We start from the raw sequence: 17295 nt of genomic DNA, 5'->3' as shown, positions 1-17295 counted from the left end.
GGTTGCTAATCTCGGGAGCGAAGGCGCCTAGGCTTAAATGTGCCAAGCCAGAAGCCAGGCCAAGGTCGTGAGAGTTGGCAAAGAAAACCATTCACAGAATAGCTAGTTAGCCGGTACTCATTTTGATTGACGATGACATTGCACTTCTTCTCCCCCCTCTCTTCTCGTGTTTTTCCAGCCACTACACAAGGACGCCACTGCCATCGCCTGAATCACACTCATTTCGGCGCTGCGCTGATCGCCAATGGCTGACCGAGCCGTCCCGATCGCTGTCATTGTGGGAGCTGAGGGGTGGCTTCTTCAGTTGCATGGTTGTGGAGTGGACCGTAGCTCAACTTTATGGTGTGCATCTCTCATATGCAGATGTGACTCGTTTAGAGCATGCAAGTAGACGGCGGCATGCAACACGCCAGACCACGTGTTAACCTAGGATTGGGTCGTGTTATAACCTAAATAGAATGCCTACTTCTACAAATGAACTTTCTAGAAGGGCAAAGTTTCGTGATTAATGCGAAGAATTAAATTTAATGCCCCATCGTGACATGCTTTGCGCGGATGCCTGCTCTGCCTGGCAGCGCGGCACAAACTGATGTGGAATACTGTTCGGAAATATGCTTTATAATAGGCAGAAAATACAAACAAATTGCCCTTTTGATAAGAATCACTAATATCTTTTGTACAAGTAGTGCTAAATAAGTAGTTACAAAGTGGAGATTTCGAAAGAAAGAAACGGCCGAGAAATGGATACTGTGAACAAGTAGTTGGCCGACATTCGCCTAAATAGTGAGTAGCTCCAAAATGGCCGGACGACCCCCAGGTGGCTGCTAATCAGCATGGCCGAGGATCCAAGCGTGTTTAGTCTGATCAGCGCCTGGACACCTCTGCAGCCGCTTCCTTGAACCAGGCTGGCGGGTTCTTGACGCTGTAGTCCGATGGCGGCTTGTCACCCCAAACAGATGCGGGCATGAACTCGGCCATCAAGGGGACTAGGCCACGCGAATCGCGAATCATCCTGACCTGGGCAGCCACGTAACTACCCGAGAATCCCGTCGTTGGCTGGCTCACAAACACGGCGCCGCAGTTCAGGAAGAAGACTTCAGTCTTCTGCCCTAGCACCGTGTTCCTGCTTTGCTCATTGTCGCCCCGGCTGAACACCAGGAGGCTGGCATCGGGGTCGTCCATGACGTGATAAGAGGTAGCGTCGCTGATCTCGCAGCTGGAGTCATACTCGACGGCCAGACGAGCTGCGAACAGCGCCGCCGTCGAGCGCGTCATGCCGTCGAGCATGGCGGTGCCGCCAGCCGGGCACATGATGGCGGCTCCAGCAGCGCCAGGGGCTTCGATGACATCCATCTGGAACTTGCACACGCCCTCGCTTCTGCGAGGGATGTTGGTGACGGCCACGTCAAACTGGCCGACCGGAACCTGCGGCGCCGCATCCGTGCCAGCGCGCTTGCCATGGCGCTTGGTGGTGCCGCCCAAGATGGCAGCGAGGGCGCCGCCATCCAGGCCAAGGTCGGGTGTCTTGCGGTCTGCCGCATGGCTGGCCGCCCAGCCCTCCTCGCCCGCCTCGTACACTGGCACCTCGGCGGCGCCGTCGGCCGCCATTGCCCGCGCCTGCCTCTGAGACGCAGCCCGCTGCTTGCGCACGTGGCAGGAGTACTGACAGCGATCGTCGCGAACGGACATGATGCCTCGGATCACTTTGGGAGGAGGAATCGTGCTGCAGTCGGCATTCTCACAGCCCGGAGCGAGACGTGGGAACTCACTGGCCGTGGCAAAGCTGGAGAGGGTTGCAGCACCCACTACCATCATGTAGGAAGGACGCATCTTTGACGGTTGAGTTTCGTTTGAATTAGTAAAGGAAAGAGAATGGTGTGAGTGAATGACTATAGATGTTGTGAGTTGCTTGTAGTTTCTGATGTAGATTTGGGCAGAACAAGCTCTTTATATAGATAGAGAGACAACGACCGACTTGAATACACTATATAGCTTATACTTATTATCCAAGTTATATGCCGCTCTACATTCGTGATTTCTAATGATCGCACTCATGCCTCCATAAAATAGAAGTAGGCGAACCACGTCTCGGAAATCATTTCTCCGTGACACGTTAAGCTTATTATTAAAGTTATATGTCGCTCTGTATCCATGATTCCCAATGATCGCAACAGGGCCTCCACTAAATAAAAGTAGACGAGCCAAGTCTCGGAAGTCGCTTCTCCGTGGCACGTCCAGTAGTTGGCCCTCCACGAGTAGTCCGTCCCGGCCCGCGCCACCCGGACCGCGCCATACTGTATGGACTTGGTGTCACGTAATCACCTCCACCTGACCTTATGTAGACCATTGCTCTTTCCACAGTATGTGGCGGTTATTCTAGTACACATCACCTATATAGAAGTCTAAACACTTCTTGCTGTCGGCGAACAAATAAAGATCCCACACCCGTAGCGACCCTTTATAGTGCGCGAGGCTAGACTTGAGAAAAGAAAAACGAAAGAAGAAATAATAAAAAAGGGTGTAGTCGACCTAGACAAGCAGTTGTATGATGACTGCGAATAGCTTTGTATGAGCTAAGTGGCCGAGTCATGTACCTAATCTGTGAGGGTTAAAAAAAGGCACGGCAATTCAGTTGCGGTAGAGAAGGACGAGCTTGGTGTGATGTGAGTCCACTGCATGAGCAGAGTAAAAACCATTTGTCAATCATTTGTTGTAGAATCACGCTGTGAAAGAGTTTCGGCAAGTATGTCATCGTATTGCCTGTGCCACGCACCGACCTGGAGGGTGGGTGCAAGAGGGGCTCGGAGAGGCCGTCGGGCAGCCAGTGACGTGGTTTTTGGAACTGGGCCTTATTACCAGTCGCCCGCGGCATCCGTTCTGCAGTGGCGCAGCTCGAACCAACAATTTGCGACGGGTCAGTCCACCAGGCTCCCGCGAGCTCTGTGGTCATGTGAGGCAAAGACAAAGCTGGTTGCTACTATATCGCTCTACATAACCTTGTTTCAAAAGAATTCGGGTTTAATTACCTTGACTCGAACGGTGACTGCGGCCTATCCCCGAAGAGACAGGTCCGAACCCCGTTCCGAAACGAACGAGACTATGCGTACATGTCACCGTTTAGACTGTCGAAGAGACTCGGACGGTAGCCCTCGTTGCACAATTGCAAACGCTCGCGACGATATGGTCGCGACACCCTTGTCGAACAGATACAGAGACGACGCATAGCTAGAACTAGATTCTTTTTCCCTGCTTTATGCACTCCATGGCAGAGTACTGGTAAGGCGGTAGAGTACCGTTGACACGACTCCAGGGCAAATAGTCACCTCAAGCTGGCAGGGGTTTTGGACCTGTACAGATGCAGAGCATCAACACTCGAGCCTAAAAGAACGTAGCCTTTATTGCTTCTTGTACTGTATATGCCAGAAGTGCGCCCACACCTCACACCCAACTGAGCTTTTCAACTGCTAAACAACATTTCCATTGGTATCTCTTTTATTCCTTAGTCACTTGATCCATGATCCACTTCTCCAAGCCACCTTTTGCGATAATCTCCTGCAGGTTCTCCGGAAACTCGCCCACCTTTTCCTCCCACGTCTCACCACTCTCGCCTTCCTGCACCTGGACGACGCTGCGGGCCACGTCCCACGTGAGAGTCCAGCCAGTGCGCCTCGTCGGAATCTTTTCCGTAAACGTCGCGCGCAGACGCTCTACCAGACGCGGCACCTCGAGACCCAGCAGGCCATTGTTGATGCTGTTACGGGAGAAGATGCTGCCAAAGCTTCCAGACACGACGAGGGGAATCTCCTTGGCTAGAAGCGCCGTTGCTGCCTGTTCACGGCTCGAGCCGCAGCCAAAGTTAAAGCCAGACACTACAATGTCGTTGGGCTTGGCAATGTCGCCAAATTTGGGGTCGTAGTTTTCCATGCAGACCTTAGCCATGGTCTCCTTGGTGATGTCGTCTTGGTAGGTGTACTTTCCTGCGTAGATGTTATCCGTATCCAGATTGTCCATGTCGCAAAAGACAATCTCGCCGGTAATCTTCTCGGGGAAGCCAGGCAGGATCTTGGTGCTGCTCTCCGCGGACGACTCGCCGCCAACGGAGGACTCGACACGCTCAATGAGAGAGTCGAGCTGCTCGAGGATATTGCCGAGCTTGCTCTCCACCGTCTCCGGAGCGCCGGTGCCGTAGCCATGCTCCACGCCCTTGTAATTCTCCGGAACTTGGTAGGCATCCGTCCCAGAAATCATGCCGCTAAGAGCGCTGGCGGCCACGACTTCGGGGCTCGAGAGGTAGGCCAGTGCCTCGCGACTACCCATGCGCCCCTTGAAGTTACGGTTCGAGGCAGAGATGCCAACCTCTCCGGCTTCCAGAAGACCGGTGCCGAGCCCGATGCATGGGCCACAGGATGCTGGCAACTCGATGGCGCCAGCCTCAACCAGTACTTGCCAGTCGCCAGCATCCTCCGCAGCCTCCTGCTCACGAGCTGAAGCAGCCGCGATGTAAAGTTTGACGCCTTCGGCAACCTTGGGAATCTTACCACCATTAACCTCGGCCGCATCCTTGAAAACTTTGGCGGCAGCCGCAATGTCGGAGGCGCGGCTGTTGGTGCATGACACAATGTATGCCTTGTTGATCTTGATCTCTTGAGGAGCGAGCTCGTTTAAAGGTGTCGAGATCTTGACCGAGTTGGGGCCTGAAACGTAGGGCGAGAGCGTGGAGAGGTTAATGTAGAGTTGTTTTGCGTACTGGGCGTCAGGGTCGGCCCTTGGGGGGTTGGCATAGAGCTCGTCAACCTTTTCGTGTGTAATTCTCTCCTTGGTGGTGCGGTCGGGGAACATGGCCGCCTCGGTCGCCTTGTACCGAAGCCAGCGCTCCAGAGTCTTGTCTACTGGGAACTATTACAAGAGAATCATTAGCTGATGCCCCTTTCACTTGAGAAGTATGCAGATACTAACCAGTCCTGTGAGCGCACCCCATTCAGTACACATGTTGCTGATTGAGATTCTGTCATCCACCGGAATGCTGGCCATGGTCTCTTCCGAGCCGGAGAACTCAACGGCGTGGTTCAGCACATCGCTCTGAAACAGGCCGCACAGGGCAACAATAACGTCCTTTCCGGCCACACCAGGCGGCAGAATACCGGTGAAGTTCACCTTGGCAACCGGAGGAACTTGGAACCAAGCCTCACCCGTCGCCCAGATGCCCGCGGCATCCGTTCGCACAACGGAAAATCCTGCAGCCCCAAGCGCAGAATAGCTCGTCGAATGCGAGTCTGAGCCGACGCATAGCTTGCCCGGCCAAACATATAGCTCCTCAATCTGCTCAGACGTCAGTATCCGAGTCCAGTTTAATAACTAGACAACGTACCATAACCTGGTGAGAGATTCCGTGTCCGGCGCCATAAAAGGGAACACCGTGCTTCTTCGCAAACGCCTCGATTAGTTCATACTTTTTGAGATTCGCTTCCGATTTGTTCTGGACATCGTGATCAAGAGCGAAAACCATCTGGTTAGGATCCTTGAGGCCCGGGGCCTGCAGCTCTTGGAACTTCTTGGCCACAGGCCAGGTATTATCATGCGTCATGCATTTCCAGGGTCGCACAGACACGAAGCTTCCACTGCGGATAGTCTTTCCCTTTGGAACGCCGACCGCGTGGTCCTGGAGAATCTTCTCGGTGAGGGTCTGGGGCCCTCGTCTCTCCTCCGCCGGGGGAGCGGCCCAGGATGCCTCGGTGGCAGATTCGGTCGCCAAATTTGCGCGATTCGTAGTTGTCGAGCCAATCAAGCGAAGTTGGCAGTGTGCATGCCGAGAAACGGGCGTTGAGCGTGGGAAGCGCTGGCTGGCCATCATCGTGCTCGCGATGGGATGTCTAGCTCGGCTAAGCATGCGCGCCCATTGCGCAGAGGCAGCGACCTAGAAGAGGAATTAGCATGGTAGATACACCAGTGGAGTGAAACGACGAACCGGTCTGTACGACATGACGCGCAAGACTGAAGAGCGGTCGACGTTAAAAAGGATAAGGTGAAGCTTGCGCTAAGATTATATTTTGGAAAGAAAGTTGACTCTGGAGTATTGCGCGAAGCCGAAGACGGAGCCGAGTGGGGCCCCGAAATTGGTAAGATTGTGACTCTGATTCGTCAAATCGGTGCCGCACAGGCATGTTGTATGAATAGGTACTGTAAGCTGCATGTAAATGCTCGGTTAACGTTACAGTGCTTCCAAAGACGATGCAGCTTATTTATGATTTATAGTGCTCGGCAGTGCAGATTGTAGCAATGACTGACTGAGGCCAGATCGGGAGTGCATACTGGCTGGCGCATATCCAAGGGGCGTATCTCGGCAAGCAAAATTAGACACCCGAAGGTATTAGAGGACCCGCCACCTGTCAAGGCACTAAATTTGGCTCCTGATAGCCAACACCTAGATACGACCCCCGATCACCACTTCCAGCTTCTACATACTAAATTGTGTTAAAAGAGGAGAACAAAGCAGCGTAATAGTTCTTACCATGAACAGCAGCAATAGCAACAATAACACTATGAATCAACATTCGGGTGGGCCCTGTGTGTCATCTAGCTGAAAACCGACATTGCGCTGTGCTAATGGTATAAGTTACAGTGCTTGGGCAGATCTGCCATTGTTAGCGGCAGAACTTTCCAGTTTTGGCCGTGGCCGAACCTGACGACAGGATCACAAGGCATGACAATAAATTTATTTTACCAAGTATTAATCACACGAAGGAAAAACACTCGCTCTATCTTTAGGGAACCCTTTTTCTTTCCTGCTCTGTACTTTGCTTTGTTCATTCCCCAGCACGCCCGAGCCCATCACCGTTTCAGGCACACGTGACTCCATCGTCCCGCCGTCTTCGTCATCGGGAACCGCTCCCAGCCTCCGGCGACGACGCCCCCAAACCATACGACCGAAGCTCGATTTGCATCAACACAACACATTTCCGCTGACGATACCGACTGCGAAGCTATCGAGAGGCCCTCACGCACTAGCTCGATACTCTACGCATTAACTTTCTTTTCCGCGACGATACCCGGCGGCTCAAGCTCCCGCGACCCAACATCATGGAGGAGGACCGTCTCTGGAAGTTTACCAAGCCCGAGTGGCTCAACAGCATCTGGGCGCGCAACGCCGGCATCTACACGGCTGGAGGCTTGGTACGTTTGCCCTTTGCTCGTCATCATCCTTTGTCCGCCAGTGTGCGCCGTCGCAGCGCATCCGACCTGCCCGGCGCATAGCTCGTAGCTCCGAGCAAACCAGCTGACCAGCCCTTGTACAGTTCTCCCTCGCCTTTTACACCATGCTCGACGCCGCCGTGTGGTCCAAGTCCGCCAGCAACGGCTCCGACATCCACGTCAAGTTTGTCGACTGGCTGCCGCTCGTCTTCTCCTCGCTCGGCATGCTCATCATCAACTCGGTCGAGAAGCAGCGCCTGAGCGCCGACTCGTTCAGCTACAGCGGCTCGGGCGTCGCCTGGAAGGCCCGCGTGGTGCTCTTCCTCGGCTTCGCGGCCCTGGCGGGCGGCATGGCGGGCGGCGTCGCGATGTTTGTGCTAAAGTACATTGTGCCGAGCGTCGGCTTCCCCGCGCTGAGTATGGGCATCGAGACGCTGGCCAGTAACGCCCTGGTGGGCTTCAGGTACGTTTCGTCCTTCGATGGGATTTTACTACTCTAGTGGACGAGAACTGACCCTTCAATAGCTCCGTGGTGCTATGGATCACCCAAAACATGGAAGACGAATACTCGTACAACCTGTCGCTCTAAATTCAAATAGCGGCAGGCTTCGTCGAGCCTACTTGAGCTATGCGCAGTGGTAATACGACTCTTTGAAAGCAAAAATGAATACTACTTTTCTCTCGAAAGTGTGTACGAGTACAGCTAGCTGTATGTGGTTGGGACGGTCCGGCGCGAATAGTTTTAGCATAGTCATTTTACAATATGAAGCGTTGACGTTTGCAAGCCCCACTGGCATCATGAGATGAACTGTGTCCACAAACCACATCTTGGGCCTGCAAGAGTCTTTGGACTTGTTCGACAGATGCCATGAGGAAATCCGATTCCCGAATGCGCGGCCGTTGCCCCACCAAACTCGCCGCCGTGCAACGCCAGTAATCAATATTAGCGCCGGTTTACAAGGGCTTGTAGTACAACAGCGAGCTACCTACCCCTGCTAATTTGGTCATGTCTGCTTTTTTCTTGCCATCTCACAAACATTATAGGTATTTCACAAATGTCCAGCATACAGGGCAGCGAAGAATGACGCCAGCCATGAATGAACGCAACCGTACCATCAGCGCCTCTCACCACCACCACGGCCACCACCCGCCACCGCTGCAGCGCGCGCGGGCCGGCACAGCCAGCGCGTCGGCGCCAGCATACCAGTCGTCGTCCCACGCCCAGGCGGCGCCCACCACCTCGCGAGACAGGACGAACCTCTTCCGCAGCCATCTGACCAGACGGCCCACGGGCGCCGCAGCGAGCAGTTCTTCCGCTTCGTCGGCGACTGCAGCGGCGGCGACAGCGGCGCAGGTCGACGCGGCGCGTCTGGCGGCCGAGGAGCAGCAGCTTCTCCACGCAGAGCTCTGCGAGATTGTGGTGCGCAACCAGAATGGCGACATCGATCTCGAGGGCTCGCCGGTGGTGTCGTTTGATGACATCGATGAGATGGCGCTAGAAGCGCGCCAAGAAACAGAACGTACGCAAAGCCCTTTTAAATCTTGCCTGGGTTGAAATGTCCTGACTTTTGGGTTATAGATGAGCGGCAGAGATTGGCTGAAGCTGTGAAGCAGCATCGCATTAACCATACTACCGTCCCTGACCAGCCTGAAGGTAAATGATTTATATCGCAACACCCACACTTTCAGCGGTTTCATCTGACATTCTTTTAGAGCTGCTTGAGGCTGTCCGCGCAAGTCTGCGTGCCAAGGTTGACGCTTTGGCGGAAGACGACTGGATGTTTGAGCCCGGAGAACCACCGCGAGGCTGAAGCTCTTCTACCAAGTCTACATGGACATCACCAGCACGTTGCCCCGTTGAAAGGAAAGCTCCATCATGACGCTTTGAATTCACTACTCTAAAGAAAACCCAGCCATCACCCCCTAATCCAGCGCCTCGGCCGTAGGCGCACCCAGACCTGGTCTCCGCCTCTGCTGTTGCTGCTGGCCACCAGCACCGCCCGCGCCACCACCCCCAAACAGGCCGCTCATCATGTCCATGAGCGGGTTGCTCTGTCTCGGCTTCTGGATGCCAAAGTACATTTCCGCCACCATCTCGAGCGCCTCGGCCCACGTGCCGACTTCGTTGATCTGCGCCGCGTACTTTTGCACCAGCCCCTTGTACACCTCGGGCGCGCCGCGCTGCACCGCCAGCAGCAGCAGGCCGAGGAAGTTGAGCAGCGGCAGGCTGGGGAACACGCGGACATCCGAGCCCGACGTCGCCACGTCCTGCACGCCCAGCCCCGGGAAGTCGGTGCTCAGCGCGCTGGTGAAGAGCCGGTAGCAGGTGCTGGCCGCGCGCACGTTGCCGACCAACAGGTACGGCAGGACGGCGCGGGCGGCGTACAGCGGCGCCGTGTGCGCCTCGGATTCCTTGTACCAGGCGTACTCCATCTTGAAGAGCACCTCAGCCGAGTCGCGCGTGCCGAGGACCAGGTGCTTCTCGGCCTCGTACGTCTCGTGCTCGGCGGCGTAGAGGGACCCGGCGACGTGGTGCAGCTCAGGGTCGCCGGCGGGGTACTCGCCAAACTTGGCCGACCATCTAGATTTAGCTGTTAGCACACCCAGAGTATGATAGACAATGCCAAAGGATCATGGCACCAAGAAATACATACGCCATCATTTCTGTGATGAACTTCTTGCGCGTGGGCTCTTCGCCGTCAAAGAGGCGCAGAGCCGTCAGCAGTCGGCCCTTGCTCGTCGAGTCGGGCTTGAGCTCGGCCTGCTTGTAAACATCCAGCAGCATGATGCACAGGTCGCCGCCGCTGCCGCCCTGGCCGGCCTTCAGGAGCGACTGGGCGACGCTCGAGAGGATGTCGATGGCGGCCGGCCAGTTCTGCGTCTTGATGTGACGTGACGCCGCCACGCGGGTCTGCTGCTGCGCCTCGTAGTAGTCGCCATCAGCGATCTTTTGCTGCAGACGCGCCACGATACGGTCGACCTTGCTTGCCATGGTGGCGTATTCTTTCGCCGTCGATATGTGCTTTACGGGGGGGCGGTGGATGTCGACGCAGCTGTTGGAGCTTGACGTGGTTGACGTTGAGGTGGCGGGTGGTTATTCGAGCTGCCCGCTGCAAGTGGATACTGGAGGGGCACGAAAAGGCGCCAAGTGGGGCTTTTTTATTACCTTTATAGTCGGGATTAAAAAAGTTTTTGGCATCGTATCCTGCGCGGATAGTGTAGTGGTTAGCATGCGTGCTTCCCAAGCACGCGACCCGGGTTCGAATCCCGGTTCGCGCAATTTCCTCTACGCTGCGTAAAGTATTCTTTTTTTGTCTTTTTGGCCTATTCAATAATCTACTTTTCTTCAAAATTCAAGTTTCGAACCTCTTTTTTTGCATCAAATGGGCGCGTGGTCGGCTTCGCAAGTGGCAGCCTTAGTAATGCTGGTGACGGCACTCGTCCATCGGTCTCCGAGCTTGGGCAAATCACAGGGCCCGTAATCCATGCGTAATCATAATTTCACCTTTCAACATAACAAAAAGCAGGTCGCCAACAATGTCGCAACGGCTCGTGCTGCGGCAATTAACACGCCAGACATGGCAGTCTGTTAATAGGGCCTCGCTTGCTTCTGCGGCGGCGCGCCGTAGCTTTGCCTCCAAGCCGCCGCCGTTGCCGACGGTGCCTACGTGTCCGTCGCCGACGTGCGAGTGCGCAGAGATGCCCGCGATGCCCGAGGGGCTCGAGATTGATTACAAGAGTCCAATCAATGGTGTTATTGCGGGTTATGCGGAGCAGGTGCTCATTTGCACGGGCAAGGAAGATTGGCCTTCCAAAATTGAAGAGGACAACAGTGGCGACAATTTGGCTGCTGATCTGAAAGAGCTATTCGGCCGAGGCGGCACATATGCCGATGTGAGTTAATTTCATTTTTCGCTGCGAAGCCGCAGTTGATAAATACCCCTGCTAACACTAAACAGCCATTTCACAACGTTGCGCTCGTCAACAGCTCATTACCCAGCTCAGTCCCGCCACGCGCAGAGGTGCAAAGCACATCCGTGTACCTCCTCCCCAGCTTCAAATACATCCCATTCCTCCCGCGCGTCTCTTTTGACCACGTTCAAGCCCTCGCCAAGGGCTACCTGCTGCCAGAGAAACTGCACTCGGCCCACGACGGTCTATCACCTGTGCATCGTGACATTCTCACCCGCAACGACGCTTACCAGAGTCTACTCCACGGCGTCCAGGACGTGACCGATACTCTGGTACTCATCTGTGGCCATGGCGGGCGCGACATGCGCTGCGGAATTCTTGGGCCGCTCTTGCGCGACGAGTTTGAGAAGCAGCTCGAGCGGAAAGGCGTCGAGGTGCTGCAGGGGCCGGTCCAAGTCCAGGCCGATCCGGAAGCAGAGCAAATAGAAGGTGAAGCGAGCGCACAAAAAGACACAGCGAGGGTGGGCGTGATTAGCCACATTGGTGGACACAAGTTTGCCGGCAACATCATCATCTATATCCCTCCGGGAAAGAAACTGGCGAATGGGTCGCCGCATCCATTCGCAGGCCACGGTTTGTGGTATGCAAGAGCTGAGCCAAAGAACGTGGAAGGTCTCATTGAAGAGACTATTGTCAAGGGGAATATCGTGGCGGACATGTTTAGAGGCGGCATTGATCCACAGAGGCGCATCATGAGGCTATAGACGGTTTGCCTTTGCGGGCGCAAATGATGTATATTTAGAAACCATGTACTTATTAAGATAGACGTTGGACTAACATCGCTATTTTACCTACCTTATTGTCCACCCTGCCCGAACGGTGTCCATATCCCTCTTGCAATGTCGCTTTTGATAGCCTCTGCCACATCAGGAGGTGCCTCTGCAACATGGGACGTGGCATCTAGCCATTGCTCCTCCTCTTCGGTGCTCTCTCTTCCCAGAATAGCATTGCGGTAGGGATAGCGCCCAAATCGCTCAATAATCGGCCAGTGCGCATCGAGTATCATGCACCACCAAAACATCCAGGTGGCACGGTCTATGCTGCCGTCCGCAGCCTTGGGTGGCACTCCCTTGGGCATTTCGCGCAAAAATGCCAGGTCGTCTTTGAGCAGCTCCTCTCTCGTGGCGCGGTACGGATCTTTGACTCCGAAGCGATCCTCCACCATGGACCGCGTCTCCTCTGTAAGCTCGAGGGCGATTCTCTGGCTCTCGAGATCCTCGTCGTGGCTTATTGGCGCGATCCAGACCAGGCGACTGACTAGCCAGTAGTCGAAGCTCGAGACTCCGGCATCGTCTCGCCACCGAGTCCACGTCTCGGGCCGCTGTTCGGCGGGAAGCGCGAGCCACTGCCCAACCAGCCGGCGGGCCAGGGGTCCAAATAGAGCGGATTGCCAGCGGCCATCTACGCCGCCAAAGAGCACGCGTGACGCTTGGTCGAGGAGCAACTGCAGCCCTAAGCATTGCTTCGGAAACTCGGGTGACTCAGGCGGTGGCAGAAACGACATGAGATCAAGGTCGGTTGGAGACGGCATCTTCCCATTTGGTGCCATCTGACTGATGACTATCAGGGCGTCCCTGGCGGTAGTTGATTGCAACTCTTCCGAAAAGTCCGATCCGGACATGGAGCGAGTCACTTCGGCAAAGTCGAGGGGTTCCGTCCTGCTGTGGGGGATCTTGGTATCCACGATGAAGTTGAGCAGCTCGGGCGTGATGAGGGACCGAAGGTCATCGTGAGCTGGCATTTTGGCGGTTCTCTTGCAGTTTTCAGTCAATCGGTCAGTCAGTCTAAATTCCACCAATGTAAAGTGAAAAGACGAAATCAGGCTACAGCTATTTTGCTCATGATCAGCTTACACCTACTGTGGAGGCGGGGTAAGTTCAAGCGTAAAACGGCTCTACACAATATGGATTTTTAATCTACCAGGAAATTTGAAAAGCAAAAACAAGAAACAGAAGCCAAACAATAGTATAAATTTAGTGACTTTTTTTTGTTGTTCTTTTAGCAATCATACGGTTAGGACAACAAGTGGAGCGCTCTCCGCCCGCGTGCGCCGACGCAGCCCATCCTACCTATGTACTTGTACTGTATTGAGGCATGCCATGTTTTTAAATTACTTTGCGAGCGCCTTTGCGTAAAAGTCGACCAGTTTTGGCGCAGACTTTTCCAAGTCGTCATAAAGTTCAAAGTGATTCTTTCCATCGATGACAAACAGCTCCTTTGGCTCCTTTGCATCCTCGACAGCAGTCTTGCTATAATGTAGCGTCTCCGCTTCCGAGCCCGCAATCATCAGCAACGGGCGGGGGGAGATAAGGTGTTGAAGATTGAAGGAGTCGTATCCAATCATCAAGTCATAGCTCGACAGAGGGACGCGCTGGTCCGACCGAGGGTGGCTGCCGCGTTTCGTGCCGTAGTACGCCGCGGCGGACTTGAAGAAGGACGGTGCATCGGCCGGCACCGCGGAGGCTTCCGTCTGGAACATCTTGGGGGCTTCTGACTTGGCATTGTCGCCGTGAGCGGTCCGCCAGTCAGCTGCGGCCTTGAGGGCACCAGCGATGGCCTCGGGCGATTCCTGGCTGTTGGCTTCGTAAAGACCACCGTTGCGGGTCATTCGGCCGACACAAGCAGCACTGACCGTGCCAAGAGCCTTGATGCGGACATCGGACTGCGCAGCGTAGGAGGTATAGCCGCCTGATGCGCAGATGCCCAGCATGCCGATGCGGTCAGGGTCAATCTTGCCCTTCAAGTTGGTCAGGAATGTGACGGCCGCTTTGTTGTCCTCGACTCGCTGGTGCGGGTCCTCCAGACCTCGCGGCTCGCCAGTGCTTTCGCCCTGATAGCCAGCATCGAATGTCAGGGCGAAAAAGCCGGCCGCGGAAAGGACACGAGCATAGGCCGCTGAGGTTTGTTCTTTGACGCCGGTCATCGGGTGGCTCACGACAATGGCGGCTCCCTTTCGGTCGGGAGAACCCTCGGCAGGGGCGTACAGCTCTGCACTGATAGTGAGCATGAACGAGGGAAAGGTAACCTTGGTTGGGGTGGGCATTATGGCGGTTGGAATAGTAGAAGAGTTCGCGGGAAAGTAGAGGTGATACTCGGGGCTCTTTTCGGTGACGGCGCCGACGGACAGGTTGTTTTATAGGTTGGTACACTGCAAGCAAAACCCGATAGGCGTCGGGTCTCTCGGGGCCTGCTTAAACTGAAGGCCCGAAAGCATGATTAAGTGCCAGCCATTTGCTTTAAGCGAAGCAGCTTTCCTGGCCATCAGCCTATACGTGACGTCAGGGGCGGCAGGGCAAAGCAACAGCTATCGGTACTTACACATTTGACAACTGTTGAGTTGCGAGATTTGAATATAAGCTTTGTAGCTTTTGCAGCCGTGTAGTGGAGATTGCGCATTATTATGTGGGTACTCGCAGGCGATTTGTTCCTTCGTTGCCACTATTCTTCGGGATGATTGCCGAAAAGCTTCGCGGTTTTCGGACGATCAGCACAGCGTTGATAGAAGTGGTCAGCTCAAGTGTCGTTTGAGTGGTTAACTCCGCGTGAATGTTTCTCCCTCCCTCTTTTAAATGAGAAAATGCAGATTTCTGTGCCTGGCAGCACACGAAGAGATTGGCAAAATTCGCCCTTCAAACAACAGATGCTGAATACCCACCTAATGTAGAGTGCGCAAACAGTGTGATGCAGCGATGAGTCTTGGTTGAGGCTAGGCTGTATAATTCATCGATTGTATGAGCTGTCATCTCTACGGCCGCGAATATGTTAACTAGGGCGCCTCCCCTAGATGGCATGCAGTAGCCAGTCACTCTTCAACCAACTCTTACTTGTCCATGGGTCGTCTCACCTGTTCAACCCGAACGTCTGGTGTAACCCCAATCCTACCGATATTGCTTTTAGATACGACTTTAACGATCAAACCATATGCGATGCGATTCAATACCTCATCTCCTCGTAGCAAGAAAGACTTGGCGCCGAAAATGTCGATTCACGTTGTCCGTCGACGCTACACGTGACTTGATGCCGACGCCGAATCTGGTGATCCCAGTCTCAAAATCCGTCAAGCGAACCTTGCATCAATCTCCCAACGAATCACTGCCGCTAAAATTCCGCGAAATCTCATCGGAAATGATTCAGCGATAACAATTCAGCTGCCGATCCCCCAGCCTTTTGCCAATTCGCGATGATAGGTCCTCGAAGCGCAATAGGGGCTTGCGCCCGCATCCTCTCCAGGCATTTTGCTCCTGCTCTACCTCATCCGCCTTCACCCATCTCCATCACGTCCTGCAAGCGACATTGCTCAACTCAACGCCCTATAAAAAGGCCAAATGGATCTGGAAGGCGCTTTCAAGACCCCCTGCAGTCTCGTACAATCAACTCCACCGTTGCCCTCCTTCTGCTCATTGGCGGCGGCGCCGGCTACTATCTCAGTACAACCTCGTCGCACGACAAAGTCCTCAACCAAGACACCTTTGTCTCTTATACAATAACTTCACGCGAGACCATCTCAGCTACATCCTTCATCTTTACAGTTGCGCCGCAGCATCCCAACCCGAGCCCTAGCTTTTTGACGTCTGACCCGTCCAATCAGCCCGCGACGACAGCATGGCGCTATCCGCTCTGGTCTGTTGAAATAAAACAGCCAGAGGTGCAGATTGCGCGCAACTACACGCCTCTTCCGCCGCTCGAGGGCGAGCGGCTGGAGGATGGCAAGCTGCGCTTCTACGTGCGGTCAATTCCTGGTGGCGAAATGTCGACGTACCTGGGTCGTTTGGGTGTCGGACGTGAGGTCTGGCTGCGAGGCACGCATCCCGGCTTTGATGTCGCTGCTCGATTGGGCTCACAGAGAAATATCGTCTTCCTCGCCGGCGGCACGGGTGTCGCACCAGCCATGCAGGTGGCCAAGGCTGTGCTGGACAGTCACGCAGACGCCCGCTTCACACTGCTCTGGGCCATCAGGAGCCGGGAAGAACTGCAGCAAGCGCCTGATGTTCCGCGGCGGCGGCCTGCTTCATCCTCCTGGTGGAACTGGCTTGGGAGCAGTCCCGGGCCGCAGCCGACCGAAGTAAGCCATCCCATTGCTGCCGCAAGCCCGCTGGGCCGAGAACTGGACGAAATGAAGGCTCGCTATGGGGACCGGTTGCGCATCCACGTCGGCATTGACGATGAGAGCAGTCAATTCCGCGAATCTCACATTGCGACTGCGGTCCAAAGCCCAACTGCAGTGCCGACGCCCCCCAACGCGCCAGACTGCCAGCCGCACAATCAGAAATTTCACGCGCCGGCCTCGGAGTTTGAGCCTACCGGTGCGCGCCCGTGCACTTGTCAGACAGACCGGCGTGGTAAGAACCTGCTCATGGTCTCGGGTCCCGAAGGGTTCATTTCGCATTATGCAGGGCCTAAGGTGTGGCTGGGCGGCGCTGAGACACAGGGTGCGGTGGGTGGTGTGGCGGGAGAGCTACGCAGGAGAAACGCTGGGTTTGCCGCTGACTGGCTTGTGTTGAAATTGTAGAATAGACAAATGGAATTCTGTTTTGTACATTAAAGTGGAAAATATTTTTTTAGAAACAGCACCATTTGCGCGGAGACTGTTTCAAGACCTGTCCGGTCGCTCACACCGGTTGAAGGATTGATTACAGAGGGTGTAAAGATGAGAGACCGCCAGATGATAGCATCGCAGGCAAACAAACTTTATCGACATACAGCAATCTAATTCAGGACTCTTTTTCGTAATACTCACCATAGAGTGCCTTTTGACTGACCTCGTGGTGTGTTCGTCGCTCAGCTGGTCCCTAAGAGTTAGTGCAGGGTATGTATGTATGGATGGATGGATATCCCGGTTGGCGGCTGCGCCCCAAAATGCAGCCAGCGTGTAACTGCTTTTGTGAGAGACGGACATTGTCATGTTCAATGGGGAAAATGGTAGCATTTATCCGTTTTCCCGGCACGTGGGTGAGTAAACGGTGAGTATTTTGTGTCCTCTCTTCGCAACATAGCTAATGATCCAACCTTGTACATGAGTATTATAAATTCCGTCGCAACACCACATGGCCTCAAAACCCATGCGCCCTTGTGGAACAGAGTGACAGTTGCAGCTAAATTGGATACCAGAAAGTTAAATATTGATTCTATAACGAC

At 54.6% G+C, this 17295-nt stretch overlaps 8 protein-coding genes across 8 annotated transcripts; 4 read left to right on the top strand and 4 right to left on the bottom strand.

The window, feature by feature from the left end:
* Positions 1-864: 864 nt before the first annotated feature.
* Positions 865-1830, bottom strand: LMH87_002767 (uncharacterized protein; the record flags this gene model as incomplete). The annotated part of the gene is made up of 1 exon (XM_056194276.1): positions 865-1830. One exon carries the CDS (start codon positions 1828-1830, stop codon positions 865-867), a length of 966 nt encoding a protein of 321 aa, XP_056051229.1.
* Positions 1831-3492: 1662 nt separating this feature from the next.
* LMH87_002766 (uncharacterized protein) lies at positions 3493-5980 on the bottom strand (the record flags this gene model as incomplete). The annotated part of the gene is made up of 4 exons (XM_056194275.1): positions 3493-4896; positions 4957-5319; positions 5369-5914; positions 5966-5980. The coding sequence occupies 4 exons, from the start codon at positions 5978-5980 to the stop codon at positions 3493-3495; spliced, it is 2328 nt and encodes a 775-aa protein (XP_056051228.1).
* Positions 5981-7077: 1097 nt separating this feature from the next.
* On the top strand, positions 7078-7777 carry LMH87_002765 (uncharacterized protein; the record flags this gene model as incomplete). The annotated part of the gene is made up of 3 exons (XM_056194274.1): positions 7078-7170; positions 7293-7651; positions 7714-7777. 3 exons carry the CDS (start codon positions 7078-7080, stop codon positions 7775-7777), a joined length of 516 nt encoding a protein of 171 aa, XP_056051227.1.
* Positions 7778-8194: 417 nt separating this feature from the next.
* On the top strand, positions 8195-8999 carry LMH87_002764 (uncharacterized protein; the record flags this gene model as incomplete). Its single annotated transcript, XM_056194273.1, has 3 exons — positions 8195-8708; positions 8768-8842; positions 8902-8999. 3 exons carry the CDS (start codon positions 8195-8197, stop codon positions 8997-8999), a joined length of 687 nt encoding a protein of 228 aa, XP_056051226.1.
* A 112-nt stretch (positions 9000-9111) lies between these two features.
* LMH87_002763 (uncharacterized protein) lies at positions 9112-10180 on the bottom strand (the record flags this gene model as incomplete). Its single annotated transcript, XM_056194272.1, has 2 exons — positions 9112-9769; positions 9843-10180. The coding sequence occupies 2 exons, from the start codon at positions 10178-10180 to the stop codon at positions 9112-9114; spliced, it is 996 nt and encodes a 331-aa protein (XP_056051225.1).
* Positions 10181-10725: 545 nt separating this feature from the next.
* On the top strand, positions 10726-11864 carry LMH87_002762 (uncharacterized protein; the record flags this gene model as incomplete). The annotated part of the gene is made up of 2 exons (XM_056194269.1): positions 10726-11082; positions 11148-11864. The coding sequence occupies 2 exons, from the start codon at positions 10726-10728 to the stop codon at positions 11862-11864; spliced, it is 1074 nt and encodes a 357-aa protein (XP_056051224.1).
* Positions 11865-13270: 1406 nt separating this feature from the next.
* LMH87_002761 (uncharacterized protein) lies at positions 13271-14203 on the bottom strand (the record flags this gene model as incomplete). The annotated part of the gene is made up of 1 exon (XM_056194268.1): positions 13271-14203. One exon carries the CDS (start codon positions 14201-14203, stop codon positions 13271-13273), a length of 933 nt encoding a protein of 310 aa, XP_056051223.1.
* Positions 14204-15340: 1137 nt separating this feature from the next.
* LMH87_002760 (uncharacterized protein) lies at positions 15341-16669 on the top strand (the record flags this gene model as incomplete). Its single annotated transcript, XM_056194267.1, has 2 exons — positions 15341-16222; positions 16280-16669. 2 exons carry the CDS (start codon positions 15341-15343, stop codon positions 16667-16669), a joined length of 1272 nt encoding a protein of 423 aa, XP_056051222.1.
* Between the last annotated feature and the right edge of the window lie 626 nt (positions 16670-17295).

Source organism: Akanthomyces muscarius, chromosome 3 (assembly GCF_028009165.1).
Source record: "Akanthomyces muscarius strain Ve6 chromosome 3, whole genome shotgun sequence".
NCBI classification, from domain to species: domain Eukaryota; kingdom Fungi; phylum Ascomycota; class Sordariomycetes; order Hypocreales; family Cordycipitaceae; genus Akanthomyces; species Akanthomyces muscarius.
This window is presented reverse-complemented; position numbering and strand designations above follow the sequence as displayed.